This window comes from Ahaetulla prasina, chromosome 2 (genome assembly GCF_028640845.1).
Source record: "Ahaetulla prasina isolate Xishuangbanna chromosome 2, ASM2864084v1, whole genome shotgun sequence".
In the NCBI taxonomy this organism is placed as follows: Eukaryota; Metazoa; Chordata; class Lepidosauria; order Squamata; family Colubridae; genus Ahaetulla; species Ahaetulla prasina.
In genome coordinates this window covers 53,318,061-53,337,092 of record NC_080540.1, presented here as the reverse complement: position 1 = coordinate 53,337,092, position 19,032 = coordinate 53,318,061, and the positions used below count along the sequence as shown (strand labels likewise).

General features: G+C 37.3%; 1 protein-coding gene across 3 annotated transcripts in view; it reads left to right on the top strand.

Annotated features, from left to right (window-relative positions):
- Nucleotides 1–386: 386 nt before the first annotated feature.
- LOC131193209 (protein SSUH2 homolog) overlaps nucleotides 387–19,032 on the top strand; it is a 43,676-nt gene continuing 25,030 nt past the window's right edge. The window contains exons 1-5 of one of the 3 annotated variants that reach the window (XM_058173168.1): nucleotides 387–625; nucleotides 2,462–2,520; nucleotides 13,663–13,792; nucleotides 14,245–14,352; nucleotides 15,683–15,743. In XM_058173168.1, coding sequence (XP_058029151.1) covers nucleotides 13,732–13,792; nucleotides 14,245–14,352; nucleotides 15,683–15,743 — 230 coding nt within the window. In that variant the 5' untranslated portion in view covers nucleotides 387–625; nucleotides 2,462–2,520; nucleotides 13,663–13,731. Of the gene's footprint in view, nucleotides 626–2,461; nucleotides 2,521–13,246; nucleotides 13,537–13,662; nucleotides 13,793–14,244; nucleotides 14,353–15,682; nucleotides 15,744–19,032 lie in introns of those variants that run through there. The other 2 variants (XM_058173167.1, XM_058173169.1) reach the window with 2 other exon arrangements.

Genomic DNA, 19,032 nt, shown 5'->3' with positions numbered 1-19,032 from the left:
CTGTGTAAAGCAGGAAGTGGAAAAGACAAGCCATTCCAGAAAAAGGCAATGGCTAATCACTTCTGTATTGTCGTGGAGAAGGCTATCAAAATGTGTTTGTGAAACCACGGTGTTTCAAAATTGTTGGAGGGGAATGGATATCTGCATCTGTTGGGGAAAAAAAAGTGAGCAATGCAGCAATCACGCCAACATTTCTTTTTATCTTCTTTACTTCCTGTCTTTTGTGATGCAAACTGTTTTGTGATGCAAACTGTTCTTTGTGTGAAAAAAAAAGAAAAGAAAACACCCCAATTACAAACAGAAAACATATCATGAAATGGAGGACGAGTGAACTTTGCTCCAGAATGTATAGAGTTGCTGTCACTTAAGAAAAACCTTGTGCAATACAAAATTACTGTTACACAATCACGACGTCCTGTTGAAAAATGACAGGTGGGAAGACCATTTTCAACAGTATGTAGCAATAAAGTAGAAAGCTCTTGAATCTGGGTCCTTCCCGGTTTCCTTTGGATAGATCTACTTCCTTAGTCTTGGAGAGAGGCTTTTTAAAAGTAAGGGTGTTTTTTTCTCTCCTTTGACCTAACCCACCCCAGCAAACAGCAATGGAGAAAGACCTGCTTATTGGGTAAGTTGTTTTTAAAGTAGTTTTATTTGATTGAATAAGTCAGGCATGGTTTCTATCAACCTCTGTCTCTATCTCTGTCTCTATCTTTGTCTCTTAGTAAGTAGTAGCTTAAGTAAGCAGTAAGCAGTAGTAAGCAGAAGAATAAGATGAAGCAGAGACTTAAAATACTATAGATTAGGAATAATAGATTTGGAAAGTTTTAAGTGGAAATTACATAGTAAAATTTTATATTTTTTCTCTCCTTATGTCAGGAATTAATGCCAGTCACCAGCTGGGTGTGCTTGCGTTCTTAATAGAACAATGTAGCTATGTTTACTGTTTCAATGTCATTTTTTTCACCATGCCTCAAAAGTAACTTCATAAAAGAATTCCTTTAGAAAATATTATTCCTACAGAAGGTAAATAATTTTGCTAATCTCATTTTTAAGCTTGAATTTCATGTCTGTAATTATATTCAAACTTTGAAAAGGAGACTGGACTATATCCCAGAAAAAGAAGATCAATTTTTGTTTTCTTGTGTAGCTGCCATTCTGCAATAGCTGCACAGTCTCACCAACCTGATTGCTTTTTATGCCTAATGAGCTGAACTGCCCGAAATGACAATGATTTAGAAAGTTAGCAGTCACCCCCCTCCTAGAAGAATGAAATATTTTGAGAAATATTAAAAAGGCAGAATATTATATTTCCCTGGATGAGAAATGGAGAAACAGGCTCTTGGAAAGCAGCCCCCACCTTTCTTAATCAGCAGATATCAGCACCTAAGAGATAAAGAGCTTATTGAAAGAAGCCAAGGTAGCTCTATTCATAAGCAAATAGCCCTCACCCAAGAGGCAAAACAGGGCAAAGGTATTAATTATTGCATCACCTTCAGAAACTTCAACCAAACTTAGTTCAGACAGCCTATAGAGCCAGCTATGACCCCTACATGGCCCCATGGGAGTCTGACAACAGCCAATAAAATACATGTTCTTGCATAGGGACAGGAAGTTCAAGTGCAAAGCCCAAGGGAAGATATAAAACCCCCTCACTCTCAACTCCACATGGTCAGCTGTACCAGAACCACAAACATGGGCTTCTGTTCATCAATAAATGGACCTTCTTTCCAATCAGCCTCTAGATGAATGAATGAATGAATGAATGAATGAATGAATGAATGAATAAATGATAGATAGATAGATAAATGATAGATAGATAGATAGATAGATAATAGATAGATAGATAGTTAGATAGATAGATTATATCATTTTACTTTTTATTAACTTTAAGCATATCTTTATGCTTTAACTAAAGCATAACTTTAAGTAATTCCTTAAATCTACTCTTCCACTAGTGTGCCAGGAACATATCTAGATAATCAGATTGCAGAGAATCAGTGTGATGTATCATTGTATCATTGACCTAAACACAGTCTCAACAACTGCTTTTTTAAAAACCTCTGCACTAGAGGCCATGAGTGCATTCATCCAAAAGCATACTTGCAGGATATGGACCATATATTTTTGCAGTGCACAGGCTGATATAAAAAAAATTGCCTTCAGTGTATGAAGACTGAATTGATACTTTTTGAGAAATTCCAATGATTTGAATAAGCAATAGTATGCAGTACTGTACATTAAACAATTGTTGGCCTCGTTTACTTTGGAAAAAACCCATATTTCCTTATTTGTGTACCTGAGGAATCTATTGTCAAAGTAAAAGGACCTCCCAAAGGCATAATCAGTCTAGTCATCTCTTAGCTTTAGAGATCAAGTTGCTACTTTTGATCATGATTTTTTTAAAAAATTCTTGTTTTTCAAGAAAAATATTCCATGGCATTTTTTCTTCTTTTTCTTCCAGAGACAAAAATTTTGTGAGCTATGGAAGTGACAGTCTCCTCTCCCCAAAATCTGCACAAGGTATGGCAACACAATAGCAGCTAGCTTCAAACTGGGGGTTCAAACTGGGATTAAAATATTATTATTATTTTTATTGTCAAATTATGTATTTATTTAATAACCTATTTCATTTTTACATTTCTTTTTTTAAAAAAAATAATTTTTATTAAACACTTTGTCTTTAAAAACAGCACAAAAACAATCACACATATATAAAAACAAAACACGTCAAGACATAACGTATTGAACATTACATAATATTAATGGTAATTTTACAGCATTCCTTATCGACAGACATATTTTGCTTTTGTAGTTCTTTATTCTATCATTTCTATTTACTACTCAATAGTAGGATAATTGCATTACTCCAACATATATATATACACTGTGTGTGTGTGTGTGTGTGTATATATATATATATATATTTTCTGAGGTTTTCGCAGATGTTTGTATGTAGGTCTTTGGTTATTCGGGTTTTCTCCTGCGTAAAATTGGAAGTGTCTTGGCGACGTTTCAACGAAGTCTCATTCGTCATCTTCAGGCTGGTGTATACAGCTTCGTGCTTCTAGGAGCTATGTATATACACACACACACACACACACACACACACACACACACACATTATAATATTCATTGTTCTTATCTACACATTTATATTCATTTATATTTACATCTCTTTAAAGTTGTTCTGTTACTCTAATTTAAGTTTCATCAGTATTAAGTTAAACATTTCCTGTTCTGGTTTCTATTTTTGGGATTAAAATATTAAACTCCTTGACTGTTTTTAAGTCAAGAAAGCTAGAGGGCCAGAATACTTAGATTGCTGGCTGCTTGATTGGTTCTATCCAGTTCAGATAGAGGAGGAAACAGATAAGTGAGAAGGCAGTGATGGTTAAGTATGCAGACAGTGATTTCAGTAAGAAAGATCCATTATTGCAGATAACTTGGAGATATGCCAAAGATGATAAGAACATACAGGAAGAGAACTTCTTTTAGATACAATTTTGTCTCTAATTGTTAAGGATTATGTACTATATTTTTTGGAATATAAGATGCACCCCCCCCAAAAAAAGTGGGTGGAAATGTCTGCGCATCCTATACTCTGAATATTGCGGCGGGGGGAATGCGGAGGTGGTGGTGGAGTGCTGATCAGCTGTTCTAGAACAGGTAGAGGCAGCAAATGGGTAGCGGCGGAGAATTGGTAGTGGTGGCAAACGGGTGGCAACAACGAATGGTCCATGGTGGCAAACAGGCCGTGGCGAACAAAAGACCAGATGAATTCCGGATGGATGCTGGGAGGGAGAGGTAGATTTTTTCCCCTTGTTTTCCTCCCCAAAAGCTAGGTGCATGTTATAGTCCAGAGCATCTTATAGTTCAAAAAAATACGGTGGTTAAAACTAGCATCCTGAACTGGATTCGGAATCAGAAAAGATAATGATAAGCTAGTATAATATAATGATATCATCCAGTTTCTGCCGGTCCTCTTGCAGTTTGTACTGATTGAAGATTCTTAATTATCTCCAAGGATGGCCCACATGTAATGTATTTCAATCATTTATATAAGAAGTTAACAGGGCATGGATACTGCCAGGCCCTATCAGTGTAGGGCTATACCTGGTGTATCAAATTAAGCTAGTAAAATGTAGTTCATATAAAAGAAGACTCTTGTGTCTCCAGTGTTGAAAATGGATCTAGAAATGTCTTGATTTTATAGGGGACCACAATCCCATCCAGATCAGGTTACACACTGCTCAGTTGAGAAGTAAACTATTCATAACAACACTTCTGTCTTGGCTGGACTGTCTCAGTCTTGACTGGACTGAGCTTCAATTTGGTCCTCCACTTCCATAGCCAGGTCCTGATTCAACAATGTATTACCTGGGTATTTGTTGTTGTTGTTAGTTGCGAAGTCGTATCCGACCCATTGCGACCCCATGGACAATGTTCCTCAAGGCCTTCCTGTCCTCTATCATCCTCTGGAGTCCATTTAAACTCATGCCTACTGCTTCAGTGACTCCATCCAGCCATCTCGTTCTCTGTCGTCCCCTTCTTCTTTTGCCCTCAATCTTTCCCAGCATTAGGCTCTTCTCCAGTGAGTCCTTCCTTCTCATTAGGTGGCCAAAGTATTTCAGTTTCTGTTGTGACTCGTCCTCCCTCCTCTTCTCAGCCGGGCCCCTCCCGTCTCCAACCGGGCCTTTTATCAGACTCTGAGTCTGATAATGAAGATGAAAGGCCTGTCATGACTCCAGCCCCCGGCCCTGGCCCATGCCCGGAGAGGATTCAAGGAGTGAAAGGAGAAGCCCAATAAACCTCACTCATACAGCGTGTGTTCCATTGGCTCAGCCTTCAGAGCAGGAAGCCAACCAGGTGGTGGAATTACCCGGGTCTACTCCCTCTGACCCCTCCCTTTCCCAGATGCTGACAGCAGATCCAGCTGAAGACAATTCAGTGTGGGTGGACCCTCGCTTTCGGAGATCTGAGAGGTGATGCTAGCAGAATGAAGGGTGGGGCAGGCCTGGATAAATGCTGAGTCATGGAGCCACACCCACAGCCTATATAAAGGACCTGCTTTTGGCATTCTAACCTTGAGTCAAGCAAAGTCTTATCTAGTTTGCTGATATCGGACTCTATTGCTGAAGTCACAACTTGAACTCCTGCCTGCCCTGATAAACCTCGAAGGAACTTGGCAAGCTGCAGAGGCTTTGTTGCCAAGTTTGTTACGGACTTCCTTGACTCGTTCGTTATAGTGGGAGTGGGACACGACAGTTTCATCTTCAGGATCTGACCTTCTAAAGAGCAGTCAGGGTTGATCTCCTCTAGGACTGACTTGTTTGTTCGCCTTGCAGTCCAAGGGACTCGCAGGAGTCTTCTCCAGCACCAGAGTTCAAAGGCCTCAATTCTTTGGCGCTCAGCCTTTCTTATGGTCCAAACTTCACAGCCATACATTGCAACTGGGAAAACCATAGTTTTGACTATACGCACTTTTGTTGGCAGGGTGATGTCTCTGCTTTTTATACCTGGATATAATGAAAAGCAAATATAGTGTTGATGTCTTTAGCTAACTGCTAAAACAGGGGTGTCAAACTCAAGACCTGTGGGCCACACCTGGCCCATGGGGTGCTTAGATCTGCCCTATGGGGCCAACCTGAAAACAGCAAAGGACCAGCCCATACTGCTTTTGCCATCAAAAACTGAGTTTGGGAGGACCCGAGCTCCGTTTTTGCTGGCAGAGGGCTATCAAAACAAACTAAAAACAAAACAAAAGGAGAAATGTTTTCCCTTTTGCATTTGAGCATGCAAGAAGAGACAGAAAAGGAGAAAGGGAAAGAGACAAAGGGAAAAAAAGGAAAGAGGGGAATAGATCAAGGAAGGAAAAATAAAGAAATAGGGGAAGGAAGAAGAAAGCAGAATGAACAGGGAAGAAAAAAGAAGAGAAGGAAGGAAGGAAGGAAAGAAGGAAGGAAGGAAGGAAGGGAGGGAGGGAGGGAGGGAGGGAGGGAGGGAGATAATAATGAGAGTGAGGGAGGGTCTCAGGGAAGTCCTGCCTTAGCACCTGGCTAGTTCAGGTGCCCCCTGACACAAGTTACATTGTGAGGTGGGGTGGCCATGCCCACTATAGCCATGCCTACCCCAGTCACGCCCACCCCTAGCCCTCCAAGGTTAAACACAACCCTGATGCGGCCCTCAATGAAATCGAGTTTGACACCCCTGTGCTAAGAGTTTGTTCTAGCACTCTGAACTATCACACTCAGTAGTTTCACAGTGAACACAGAACATAGAACCCAACAAGACAGACACAGACTTCAGAGGATAATTAGAACTGCAGAAAAAATAATTGCTACCAACCTGCCTTCCATTGAGGACCTAAATACTGCACGAATCAAGAAGAGGGCCGTGAAAATATTTGCAGATTCCTCACATCCTGGATATAAACTGTTTCAACTCCTACCCTCAAAACAACGCTATAGAGCACTGCACATCAGAACAACTAGACACAAGAACAGTTTTTTCCTAAACGCCATCACTCTGCTAAACAAATAATTCCCTTAACACTGTCGAACTATTTACTAAATCTGCACTATTAATCTTCTCATCGTTCCCATCACCCATCTCCTCCCACTTATGACTGCATGACTGTAACTTTGTTGCTGGTAATCCTTATGATTTATATTGATATTGTTTCCTGACTGCTTATTTGTAGCCTATGACTATCATTAAGTGTTGTATCATTAAGTGTTAAATTTGTACCCTATGACCATCATTAAGTGTTGTAAGTGTTGTACCTTGATGAAGGTATCTTTTCTTTTATCTACACTGAGAGCATATGCACCAAGACAAATTCCTTGTGTGTCCAATCACACTTGGCCAATAAAAAAATATATTCTATTCTATTCTAGAACAATAGAGTTGGAAGGGACCTTGGAGGTCTTCTAGTCCAACCCCGTGCTCGAGCAAGAGACCTTATACCATTTCAGACAAATGGCTGTGCAGTCTCTTTTTGAAAGCCTTCAGTGAGCACCCACAATTTCCAAAGGCAAGCTATTCTATTGGTCAATTGCTTTTACTATTAGGAAATTTCTCCTTAGTTCTAGGTTGCTTGTCTCCTTGATTAGTTTCCATTCATTGTTTCTTGTCCTGCCCTCAGGTGCTTTGGAGAATAACTTGACTCCCTCTTCTCTGTAGAAACTCCTGAGATATTGGAACACTGCTATTATGTCTCCCCTAGTCCTTCTTTTCATTAGACTAGACATACCCAATTCCTGTAACAGTTCTTCTTATGTTTTAGCCTGCATCTCTCTAATCATCAGTTTTTGGTTGAAGTTTTTGGGATTTTGAGAAGAGACCACAGAGTCAGGTAGTGTGTTCCAAGCGTTAACAACTTTGTTACAAAAGTCATATTTTCTGCAATCAAGATTGAAGCGGTTAACAAGTTTAAATCTGTTGTTTGCTTTTGCATTATTGCAATTAAAGCTGAAGTAGTCTTTAACAGGAAGGACATTGCAATAGATGATTCTTTGTGTTAAACACAGGTCTTGTCGGAGTCGGCGGAGTTCTAAATTTTCTAATCCCAGGATTTCAAGTCTGGTGGTATAAAGTATTTTGTTGTTTTCAGAGGAGCGGAGAACTCTTCTTGTAAAATATTTCTGGATGTGTTCAATTGTATTAATGTCAGAGATGTGGTATGGGTTCCAGACAGGTGATCTGTATTCAAGAATAGGTCTAGCAAATGTTTTGTATGCTCTGTTTGGTAGTGTAGAGTTTTTGGAAAAGAAACTACGCAAAATTAGGTTTACAACTCTTAGAGCCTTTTTTGCTCTGTAGTTGCAGTGGGCTTTGGCACTTAGATCATTTGATATGAAAACTCCAAGGTCTTTAACAGGGTGGGGGTCATCTGTAAGGTAATGTCCATCAAGCTTGTACTTAGTGTTTGGGTTCTTTTTTCCAATATGTAAGAGTGAGCATTTGCTGGTTGAGATTTGAAGTTTTAGACCAATCGGATACAAAGTCAAGGTCTTTTTGAAGGGTAGTAGTATTGTTGTTGGTGTTAAATAGTTAGACACCGTCAGCAAAGAGAACACAATAACTTGAGATAAGGTCACAGAGATCATTTATGTATAGTATGAAGAGTGTTGGTCCAAGAATGCTGCCTTGAGGAATGCCACTTTTGACAGGAACAGGATTTGATAGAGCATTGGCAATTTTGACCACTTGTTGTCTGTTTGACAGGAAAGCAGTTATCCAATTGTGAAGAGGTCCTGAAATGCCATAGGATATTAGTTTTAGGAGAAGTTTATCGTGTACTACTGAGTCAAAAGCTTTGCAGAAGTCTATGTAGATTGCATCTATTGCTTTGCCTTGATCAAGATTAGTAGTCCATATGTTTTGCAGTGGAGAAGTTGTAAGTGACAGATAATTTTTTTCTGAAACCAAATTGTTTATTAGAGAGTAGTTTGTTTGTTTCTAGGTGGAGGGTAATGGATTGGTTGATGATAGATTCCATTACTTTGCAGGTGACACAGCATAGAGAGATTGGTTTGTAATTTTCAACTAGGCTGGATTCTCCTTTTTTGAAGATAGGGATGACTGTGGCTAGAGACCAAAGTTTGGGAAGGGAACTAGTTGTGAAAGCTTTATCAAAGATTATGCTTAGGTGTTCTGCTATATTAGTGGAAAGTTTTTTTAAGAAGTATGCACATAGTCCATCAGGCCCAATAGATAAAGATGGTTTCAGTTTGCGAAGAGCTTTTTCAACATTATCTTCTGTGAAGTCTATATGTGTTAAGTCATTGTACTCATTGTTGTTACGATTGGGGAATGTCGGATATGAGCCATTTTATTTATTTATTTATAATTTAATTTCTATACTGCCCTTCTCCCGAAGGACTCAGGGCAGTTTACAGCCATATTTAAAACACAAAATACAAATAACAAATTTAAAACAGAATTAAAAACAAATATTTAATAGCCCGAATCAACTAAAACAGTCGTAGACTGACTTAAAACCCATTTAAAATTACAATTAAAATTACACTTAGGCCAGTCCCGCACAATGAAATAATAAAGTCTTAAGTTCACATTTGAAGGTCCGGAGGTCGGGGAGTTGACGTAACCCCGGAGGCAGCTCATTCCAAAGGGCCGGTGCCGCCACAGAGAAGGCTCTCCCCCTGGGGGCCGCCAACCGACATTGTTTGGTCGACGGCACCCTGAGCAGGCCCACCCTGTGGGAGCGCACAGGTCGTTGGGAGGCTATCAGTGGCAGAAGGCGGTCTTGTAAATAGCCCAGTCCTAAGCCATGAAGCATTTTAAAGGTGGTAACCAACACCTTGAATTGCACCCGGAAGGCTACCGGCAGCCAGTGCAGGCCGAGCAGGATAGGTGTTATATGGGAGCAATGAGGTGCTCCCTCTATCACCCGTGCAGCTGCATTCTGGACTAGCTGGAGCCTCCTGATGCTCTTCATCACTGTTAGCAAAGACTGAGCCAAAGAATGTGTTAAAGAGGTTTGCTTTAACTGTTTCATCGTTACATTCTTTGCCGTTAGAATCTTTTAGTGGTGGGATGGATCTTGATTCTTTAAGTTTATTGTTCACAAAATTATAAAAAGCACGATTGGAATTTGTGCACAGAAGGTCTTCTTCTTGCTTGGTGTGGTAAATGGTGCATTCAGTTTTTATTTGGTTGCAAATATTTCTGTAGCGGTTTTTGAAGTTTGCTACATAGCCCTTTTTGTTTCTTCTCCAGAGGGATTTTTTTTTGGATTGAAGCTTTTTTATTGATATGGGTAATTTGTTTTGTTTGTTTGTTTGTTTTGTTTATTTTGGTGGTACGTATAGTTTGATGATTCTATTGATTTCAAGTAAGAAAACTCTATAGTGGTCTTCGGCAGTGATACAGGTTGGAAACAGATTTTACCAGTCAAGAGATGAGAGGTCGTTGTTTATAAGGTCATAGTTAGCTTTTTTGAAATTGTAGTTAGGAGTACTATTATTATGACAATTTATGTGAGGGCGTATATTGAGACAAAAGTCTATCATGCAGTGGTCACTGTTGGAAAAGGTTTTTTTTATTTGTAGTCCATAATTTGAATTTGTGTTATTGCAAAAGATGAGGTCAAGGCAGTTGTTGAGTCTTGTATTGTTAGTTACTAGTTGTTCAAGACCTAGGTTTGTAACGGCGTTGTATAGTGTAGTATGGATTGGTTCGGTTGTACATTCATTTGTTATCCAGTTAATAAAAGTTAGATTTAGGTTACCCAGGAAGATGAGAGGATATGGGCAAGAGGTAGCCCATGTTAGCAGTGTAGTTAACATATTTGCATGAGCGATGTCGTAGTCAGGGGCTCTGTAGCATAGTAAGAATCGAAGTGTGGTGTTAATGGACAGGTCGCATACAATAGTTTCAGGAAGAGAAAGTTTATGTGCAACTTGAATATTTTTTAGGTTCAGTGATTTTTTGTAAAAGATAGCTACTCCACCACCTCTGCGGTTTTCACGATCTGATCGAAAAACTTGATACTCTTTGTTTGAAATAATGGAGTCAGGGAGGGATGAGTTCAGCCATGTTTCACAAACAAATATAATATCAAATGTACCATTGTTTAACAAGAGGATAAATTCAGGTAATCTTCTCTGAGATATTGAACAATGGTGATAATAAAGGGAAACTTTGCAAATCCATACAAAATAACATTCAAGTGAGAATATCCCAGCATCACTTTCTGAAGATGGCCTTTAGAAACAGAAATAAAAGAGGGAAAACTGTGAGGCTCTTTTCAAGATCAACAACCATGAAGAATAACAACAAGGAGCTTGTTAACCCATGACTAGGGCCAGCACATACTTTCATGGCAGATTTATTGTGAGATTTATCAGCCAAAGTAATAACAAAGTCACCTTCCCTTGCACTCATTTTATAATTGTTCTCTATCCCGTACAATGAAGACTATGGTAAAATTAATGAATGTGGGAAATAGAAGTCTTGATATTGTATTAAACAAATATGGAATAATCCAGTACAGAAATTAATGGCAAAGTTCCATGTTCGTCTGTAATCTTTAGAACTAATTACAGATATTCTTTGCAGCTCTCTAATATCTTATTAATTTATATTTAAATAAATATATACTAGCCTTTTTGAAAGTCAGATTAAATGTATTGCTATCAAATATGCTCTATGGTAGATTTTTTTTTTTAAAAAAAACCCCATTTCTGAAAGGTTTTGTCCCTGTAATGGTATTGATCTAGAAACAATGGGTCGTATTTTATTGTATTGTGAATTTTATAAATCTTTGGCAGGATGTTATTGGGCCTACAGTATTTTAAAATTAAATCCAGAAGAGATGCAACAGCCAGATTTTTTAACCATGGCTAGAAAAGCAAGGTCTTTTCAATAATTTATGATTCTGAGTGTTTTATGTAACATTTATCAAATACGTTATTTCTAAACTGTTTTATTTAATGCTAAATTTTAGATTATATTTTTAGTTAGCTATTTGGGTCTTTTTTGATCATAAATAAATAATCCCTGAACCATACCATCTGAAGAAGATACTTACATTAACAGGTGCATTGTGGCAACTGATTAGTTAAGCAGTCCTAAATCATAGGAATTGCATTTTGAGAAGATTGCTACTTGATTGATCCTTCCTTAATTGCTTAAGGAAAAGTATCAGTGAAACTAATGTGTGTGAATAATTTTGCTACTCATCTAGTCCTAATTGATAAGCCACCACAGTAATAATTTATTTCCAACTGTTTGCTCTAACCCTAAGGATAATATAATGACATTAATTTTATTATTGGAGATCAGCGGAGAGAGATATTTTATGTCCCTCTATATCTTTGATTTGTCTCCAAAGATGCTATTTGGGGAGATAATTTTCCATCCACAATTGTGAGTGCTTGAAATATGATCCTGCTGTAATTCTCCTAATATAGCAGGCTCCAGAATTCAGATTTATCTTCTTTTCAAGCAAGAGATAACCTTACTTTTTTGTTTGGCATGTTTGAAGTTGCTTAGATTTGTGTAGCAATTTAGAAGATTCCTTTTATTTTCTCCGCCAACATGAATGATCAATCTAATTTAATTGCTAGGCATCTTTTTCCTTATATAACTATTAAAAAGTGAAATAAATTTCCGAAATATTGATACACAACAGTTAGTTCAAAACTAAAAGTGAGAGATTTCAAACATCTCTCCTATTGTAAACTGAGTATAGTATATTCTTATAACAGAAAAATCTTGTTGTATCTGTTGTCTGCTTCAACTGAACTAGATTAAATTGCATGTGTGAAACTCCCACAGAATCTAAAAACTGTCTATGGGGAAGCTGGAATATTTTTCTTACTTTTTTTACAATAAGAAAAGATTATAAAGAGAAGACAGTAATGTTAGTTCCTGCCAATATAAACAAATGAATATACCACATAGCAAAATGCATATAAAGGAAGACTTATGTATATCTTATATATGGAAAAACATGTGTATAGGAAATACAAAATGTCCATTGTTTTAGCTCTACATGAAGAGGCATCTGTTTCAGTATAAATAAGGAAGTTTCCTGTAACTCTAAGATAAGGAAACTTCTATTTTAGCAGACTATGAAAAGAAGGAAGGATTGCCCAGGAGGAAGAATTTATGATGATAGAGCAGTTGCAACTTTTAATTGAATAAACATATTTCTTTGGACTCTCCACTGATTGTGTGGTGATTTTTATTAAATTCTTGGCTTGGAAATGAATAGAGAAAAAAAATGGTTTGATCCTTCTGACAATATGATTAAATCTTTTAAAGATATCTCTGTACAAGAGCCTCAGTATTATATCAAGTTTCCCAGAACAACATTCTTGCTTTGTTGCATAATACACTACAAACAGTTGCAGGTTTCTTCCTCTTGCTCAGATGTATCCTTTACTACAACGACAATGTGCAACTTCACATATATAATTGACTGCCCTTCAGAAAGTTTCTCTAGTACAGTCCAAATGTTGCAACTTCCTATGTCAAGAAAAGGTGGTGGCATTAGGTTTACATATTTGCTCTTCCCTTGGCCTTTCAAAACACTTTGATTGTAGCAACAGCAAATTTACTCATGTTATTTGAGCTTCAGACTCCTTTACATGCAGAGTATACCTGGAATATTCCATACACCATAGAGGGTACTTAGAATGCTTAGAATACAGCAGGCATGCTAAGTATGTGAGAAGAGAACTTCAATTCAAACTTCTTTTGCTTATGAATTGCTTAGAGCTAAATTCAGGAGTGGCTTTTGGTGGTCAGAATGCTGCTAGGTTCGTCATACGAAGAGGAAAGTCAGACAGCAGATAAAGATTGAAAGTTCCTCTGGAGATTAAAACAAAGAAAGTAGAAGAACTACTAGTATTATTTACACCGTGATTCTCCTTGTAACAACGCCACCATAAAATCCAAAACAGGATGTCGCGTATTTGATGTGATGGGATATCTCGTTTCTGAGATGGCCTAAAATGGTGAAATGACATGAGTTGTTTTCCATAGCCTAATTGGAAGATTAGTTACGTGAGTATCATGGTTTGCACAATGGCATGGCTATTTTTCTTTTGCACTTCTGGAAACTTGGAAAGATTTGTATGAAATAAGACATAGATGGTATATATCGACTTATTTTTTTCATCTGTTATTCAGAAATTTTTGATGTCTTGAATTGGTGCTGGTAAAACTCGGAATACTAGGTTATGCTTTAATTCAGTTAAGATGGAGGAGATTCCTGTTGGAAAGAGAAAGGATTCTGAATTTGGGACTGAACATGTTTTAGGTAAGGACCAGGTTGCAGCCCTACATAGGGGTAGCTAAGTCCAGGTTACAATGGTATATTTGCTGTGTCCATTCTTGAAAGAAATAGCCTTGACTATGGGCAACACAAAGACATAGCCTTGACTATGGCAATACCTCTTATATACCTGCTGAATAATCACAATACTCTCTGTTTGGGGCTACCTTAAAAGTACTTTTGGGAATTTCAACTGTTCAGAATGGTGTAGCAGAATTTTAATATATGCTTGGTTATGGGATCATGCTACATCTATCTGAAATATTTCATTGACTGTCACTTTATTTCCTAGAACATTCCATGTATTAGTAATAACTTTCAGAGCTCTAAATTGCTTGTGTCTAGGATATATAATCAGTTGTCTCATTTCATGCTTGCTCATCAAGAATAAGTGGGAAGGTTTTTATTTGTGTTTCTTTCTATAATATATTTCTCAGTTGTAGAGACATCTAGTCAATCATCTCTTTTTGAAGGAGCTTCTGCACCTCCTTATGAACTGATGAACAATGGATCTATAGATAACAAACAAGGTTCAGGAAAGAATGGTAAGTAATTATTTTACACACACTTGACTCACCCATTAAATCAACTCTACTACTGTATTATCCTTTCTTTTTATTCTTTTCTTCTTCCTTTTTCAACAACAACAACAACAACAACAACAATGGTAATAATTGATGCATATGAAGACCAACACCAGCTAAAGAATTGACAGTTGTGATTTCACACAGTTGTGAACAAATAACAACAACTATATCTAGTATGGGAAGATGGCCCTTTTTTCCTCTTTTATGTTCAAACATTCGAGAAATATTTCTAGGACTTTGATTTAAATTAAAACCTGAAATATATAAAAGAAATGCATTTTTAGATATTTTGCTTTGCAGTTCTTAAACAGTATTGACAATCAACATGTAATTTTCAGGATACTTTGTAACTTTCTTTTTTCAATAGAAAAGGGTTTTTTTAGTTTTTGGAGTATGAAAATGTTTTTATTTAACAAAAACAGTTTGACAGTCAGTAGAAATTGTTTTTTTTTATTTTAAAATGCTATACTAATTAGGTTCTTGTGCATCCTACAGGTCAAGATTTCCTTCAGCCATTGCCTTATCATTGATCAGCTAGGCATTTTACCATAAAATGATAAGACTGGGCACATCTTACTAGAAGAATCACAAATTCCTATCATGTTTGCCTAGAATGCTTGTCCTAATTCCATAATCATACTTGTTTGTAGTTTACATACATAAATTTTTTGTTGACATACTTTCCCCTGGCCCATTTGCCAGATTTCCAAGCAAATAACTGTAATCAGAACAACACACGACCTTAACATGGTTTTCAATATGGTAGATAAATAAGTCTTTTCTGTTTCTCTTCAAATCCAATGAATTTATGACTTCCTGTCATCCTCACTAGATAAACCAGACCAGGAAATCAACTCCTAAAAGACTCATATGACTTTTATTGAAATTCTCTATAACAACAGAATCTTGCAAATCCAATTGTACTCTATCTTCTTCTCCTTATAGTTGTAAATTAAGGAGACTTCTGCCTATGCAACCAGTAACTTCTGAACTTAAAATATGTTTCAGCCCTATTTTGCCTGGATAATGATTCCTGCATATCTCTATCATGGTTAGCTTCCTGGCTGCCTACAATTCTAGAATTGTCAGTCTTCATATCATTGCTACTAGCTACAACTGCTCCAGGATATCTGGAGGACAAACACACATGAGCTATATTTGCAAGAATCAATTCTTGAATACTACACAGTGCCCTTAAACCACTTATATTATATTGGAATGGATGTAAAAGAAAAGAAGAACATTTCCTTTGTTATTTATTATTATTTTATCTCTTCTTGCATTGCAGGAAACAATTCTGTGTCTGGTTTACTTGATCAACAGCCAGTTCGACATCTAAGTGATTCAAAGTATGATATTATTTGACTAACTTTATTCCACTGTTTTACTCAAATAGACAGAATGGCTAACCTTAGTAGTATTGATAAAAACACTGGATAAAATCTTGCACATATTCCTACACATGTCTCCTCTTCACATGCATGGGTCCAAGAAACAAGATACAGTGTATATTCCAATCCCTCTGATCCAGTAGTGGAATTCAAATAATTGAACAATTGGTTCTCTGCCCTAATGACCAGCTGGGTAGGTGTGGCTCGGTGGTCATGTGACTGTGTGGGTGTGGCCAACTCAACGTCACTCACATCAATGGGCACTTCGCCTTAGCTATTACAATGTACTTAGGGTTAACCAGAGAGGCAGTTTCTGTAAGCAGGGCAATAAAGATTGGGCTAAGAATACCACCAGAATGTTTCCTTCCTGCCTTCCATACAGGATTAGCCCTGGAAAAAACCAAAATAAAATTTCTTCCAAACAACCGGTATTTCAAACTGCTTAGAAAGTTAACAACCGGTTCTCCCGAATAGGTGTGAGCTGGCTGAATCCCACCACTGCTCTGATCTCATTATTTCTAAGTGCATCATATGCCAATGCAATTTTTTTCCTTCATAGTTTTTTTGTTCATTGTTTACGTGCAGTAAATTTGTGGGAATGTATGTGTGTGTCTAGAACACCAAATAGTTCAATGACTCTTCAGCCTTGTTTAGCTGTTATCTACTCTTGTTCCGTGATTACATATTTTTCTTTCAAGGCCTAAAATCAATCAAATCAATTATAACCCCATTTCCTTCATTTCCCCTAGTAGTGCTGGAGGAGACACTGCATACAGAGTACCCCAACCACTTCAACCCACCCCTCAGCCTATAAATAGTCTATACAGCTTGGTTTTTCCACTCCATGCTGTCATGCCATCAGCATGGAGACAATCTCTTCACTTCATCTATGCCTTCAAGACTGTGCACCGATTCTTTCATGATGAACTGAATAAATGACAGAATCACCTGAACTGCCTTGAAAGAAAAATAATAATCCAATTAACCATTTTCAATATGGCCGGAAAAAATTCCTCTTTGCATTTGGAGCCCAGTGTAGGTTGTCCAATGTCGTATAGGTTTTCTGCACTGAATATAACATACTTTACATATCAGCCCTCCCATCCCCCACCTAGAAAGTCTTGGGTATGTGATACTCTGTTCACACCATCAGAGGTTCTCTCTTTTTGTAATTACTGTATATGTCAGAACAAATAAGTGCCTAGAAAATGGTAATAGCTATAGATTTTCTATACTGAACTTTTCTTTTTATTTGCTACCTATATGCTATGTCTAGTTTTGATACCAATTAAGCTAAAAAATTAGAAACTTTATATTTGGTTTTCTCTAGTTAACAGAATCTTCATCTTAAATCCCTGTAGTTAATTCCAGTACTCCTTCTAATTTTATTAAAAAGAATTTCAGGATTTGATTTTAATTCTCAAGTTAATATTATTAACTAGCTGGGGCTCTGTCCCTTACAATCCATTTTTGTAAATCTCCTACAAATGAGGATACTTTCATACCTGTTAGGCAAAGCTTGTATAACGAATTATCCTTTGAGTAATAGAATACATAAAATCTATTGGACAAATGTGGTCCCAATTCTGGGCAATTCAGAAGCATCTCAACATTGATCCCACCAAACATGATGCTGACATAGGTGGTGAAACTTAAAAAAAATGAAAACCATTTTCTACAATATTTTATTAAACATCATCTAAGGGTCCCTCTTTGAGGGAGATGGGCAGTTCAGAAATGTGAAATATGTGTGTGTGTGTGTATGTATATGTGTGTCTGTATAACTGCGTACACAAACACATATGTATACATACATGCATGCATGCATACATATATACATATAGTATATATATATATATATATATATATATATATATATATATATATATATATATATATATATATATATATATATATATATATATATATATATATATATATATATATCACATTTCTGAACTGCCCATCTCCCTCAAAGAGGGACTCTTGGATGGTATACAATAAAATGTTATAAAATAAAATAAAATTGATGTGTTTACCTAATTTGGAAGTATGCCAGATATCCTAGGCATTTATGCAGGAATGCATAGCGTATAAATGTTTATATTGCATTCCTTTAATTTCTGTTTTCATTAAAGCACCTGTAATTTTGTTGCTTTGAAAGAAAAGTAAGTACTGTAAGGAGAATTCAAGAGCCTCCATAATAACTGGGACACCCATACCAAAGACTGTGAAAAGGATTTGTTAAGAGAAATATCATTCCCCTTATTATTCTGAAGAAACAATGGTATCTTTTCCTGAATAAGAGGGCAAGCATCTTCTTTCCAAAAGTAAGGCCTAAGAGTTGAAGAGTCTGGTCTCAATAAAGGAGAATATTTGTAGCTCAGATTGAAATGAAGAGTCCTTGCTGTTCTCTGAGCTTGATTGTTTTCTTGCAGGTATTATATTATCCAAATTAGGTAACATCGTCAGTGCTAGGCTGATAACATTACCTAGTTTGGGTAATGAAAACACTTTATTTTATTTTTTATTTTATTTATTTATTTGTCACAACAGTATATATAAGCATTATATATATATAGGTCTTTGGTTGTTCGGGTTTTCTCCCGTGTAAAATTGGAAGTGTCTTGGCGACGTTTCGACAAAGTCTCATTCGTCATCTTCAGGCTTCAGCTTCGTGCTTCTGGGAGCAATGTGTGATCGCAGCTGTTTCTTCCTTTTAACTGCTAGTGGGGGTTTGAACTGATTGGGTGGGAGCTTGGCTGTGCTCTGATTGGATGGGGGTTTTTTTGTGCTCTGATTGGCTGGGTGTGTGTCATGTGTTGGTGGGGGCTTGGTTGTGCTCAGTCTAGTCTGTGCTGCAGGGGGATTTGAGCTGGTGAGCTGCATAGCTGTTGTTTGGCTTTGTGGTCGTGCTACATCTTCATAGTGGGTGTCAGTCTGCTGCATGAATGGATTGGAGGGGTTTGAAATGGCTAATGTTGCAGCTGCGGTCTGGCTTCTGGTCCTTGGTCGTGCTTCATGATCAGTGTGGGTTTGGGTCTGCTTTCTGGGTGGATGTGCGGTGGACAAACCAACAGAAGAATAAGTGCACGCATTGAAGAACACAAGAACTCATTCAAAAAAGAGGAACCAACTTCTTCCCTGGTCCAACACTTTAAAGTCACAGGACATGATATTGACTTTAAAAAGACCAGAACTATTGCCAAAACTGAACACTTTAACAACAGAATAATCAGAGAAGCCA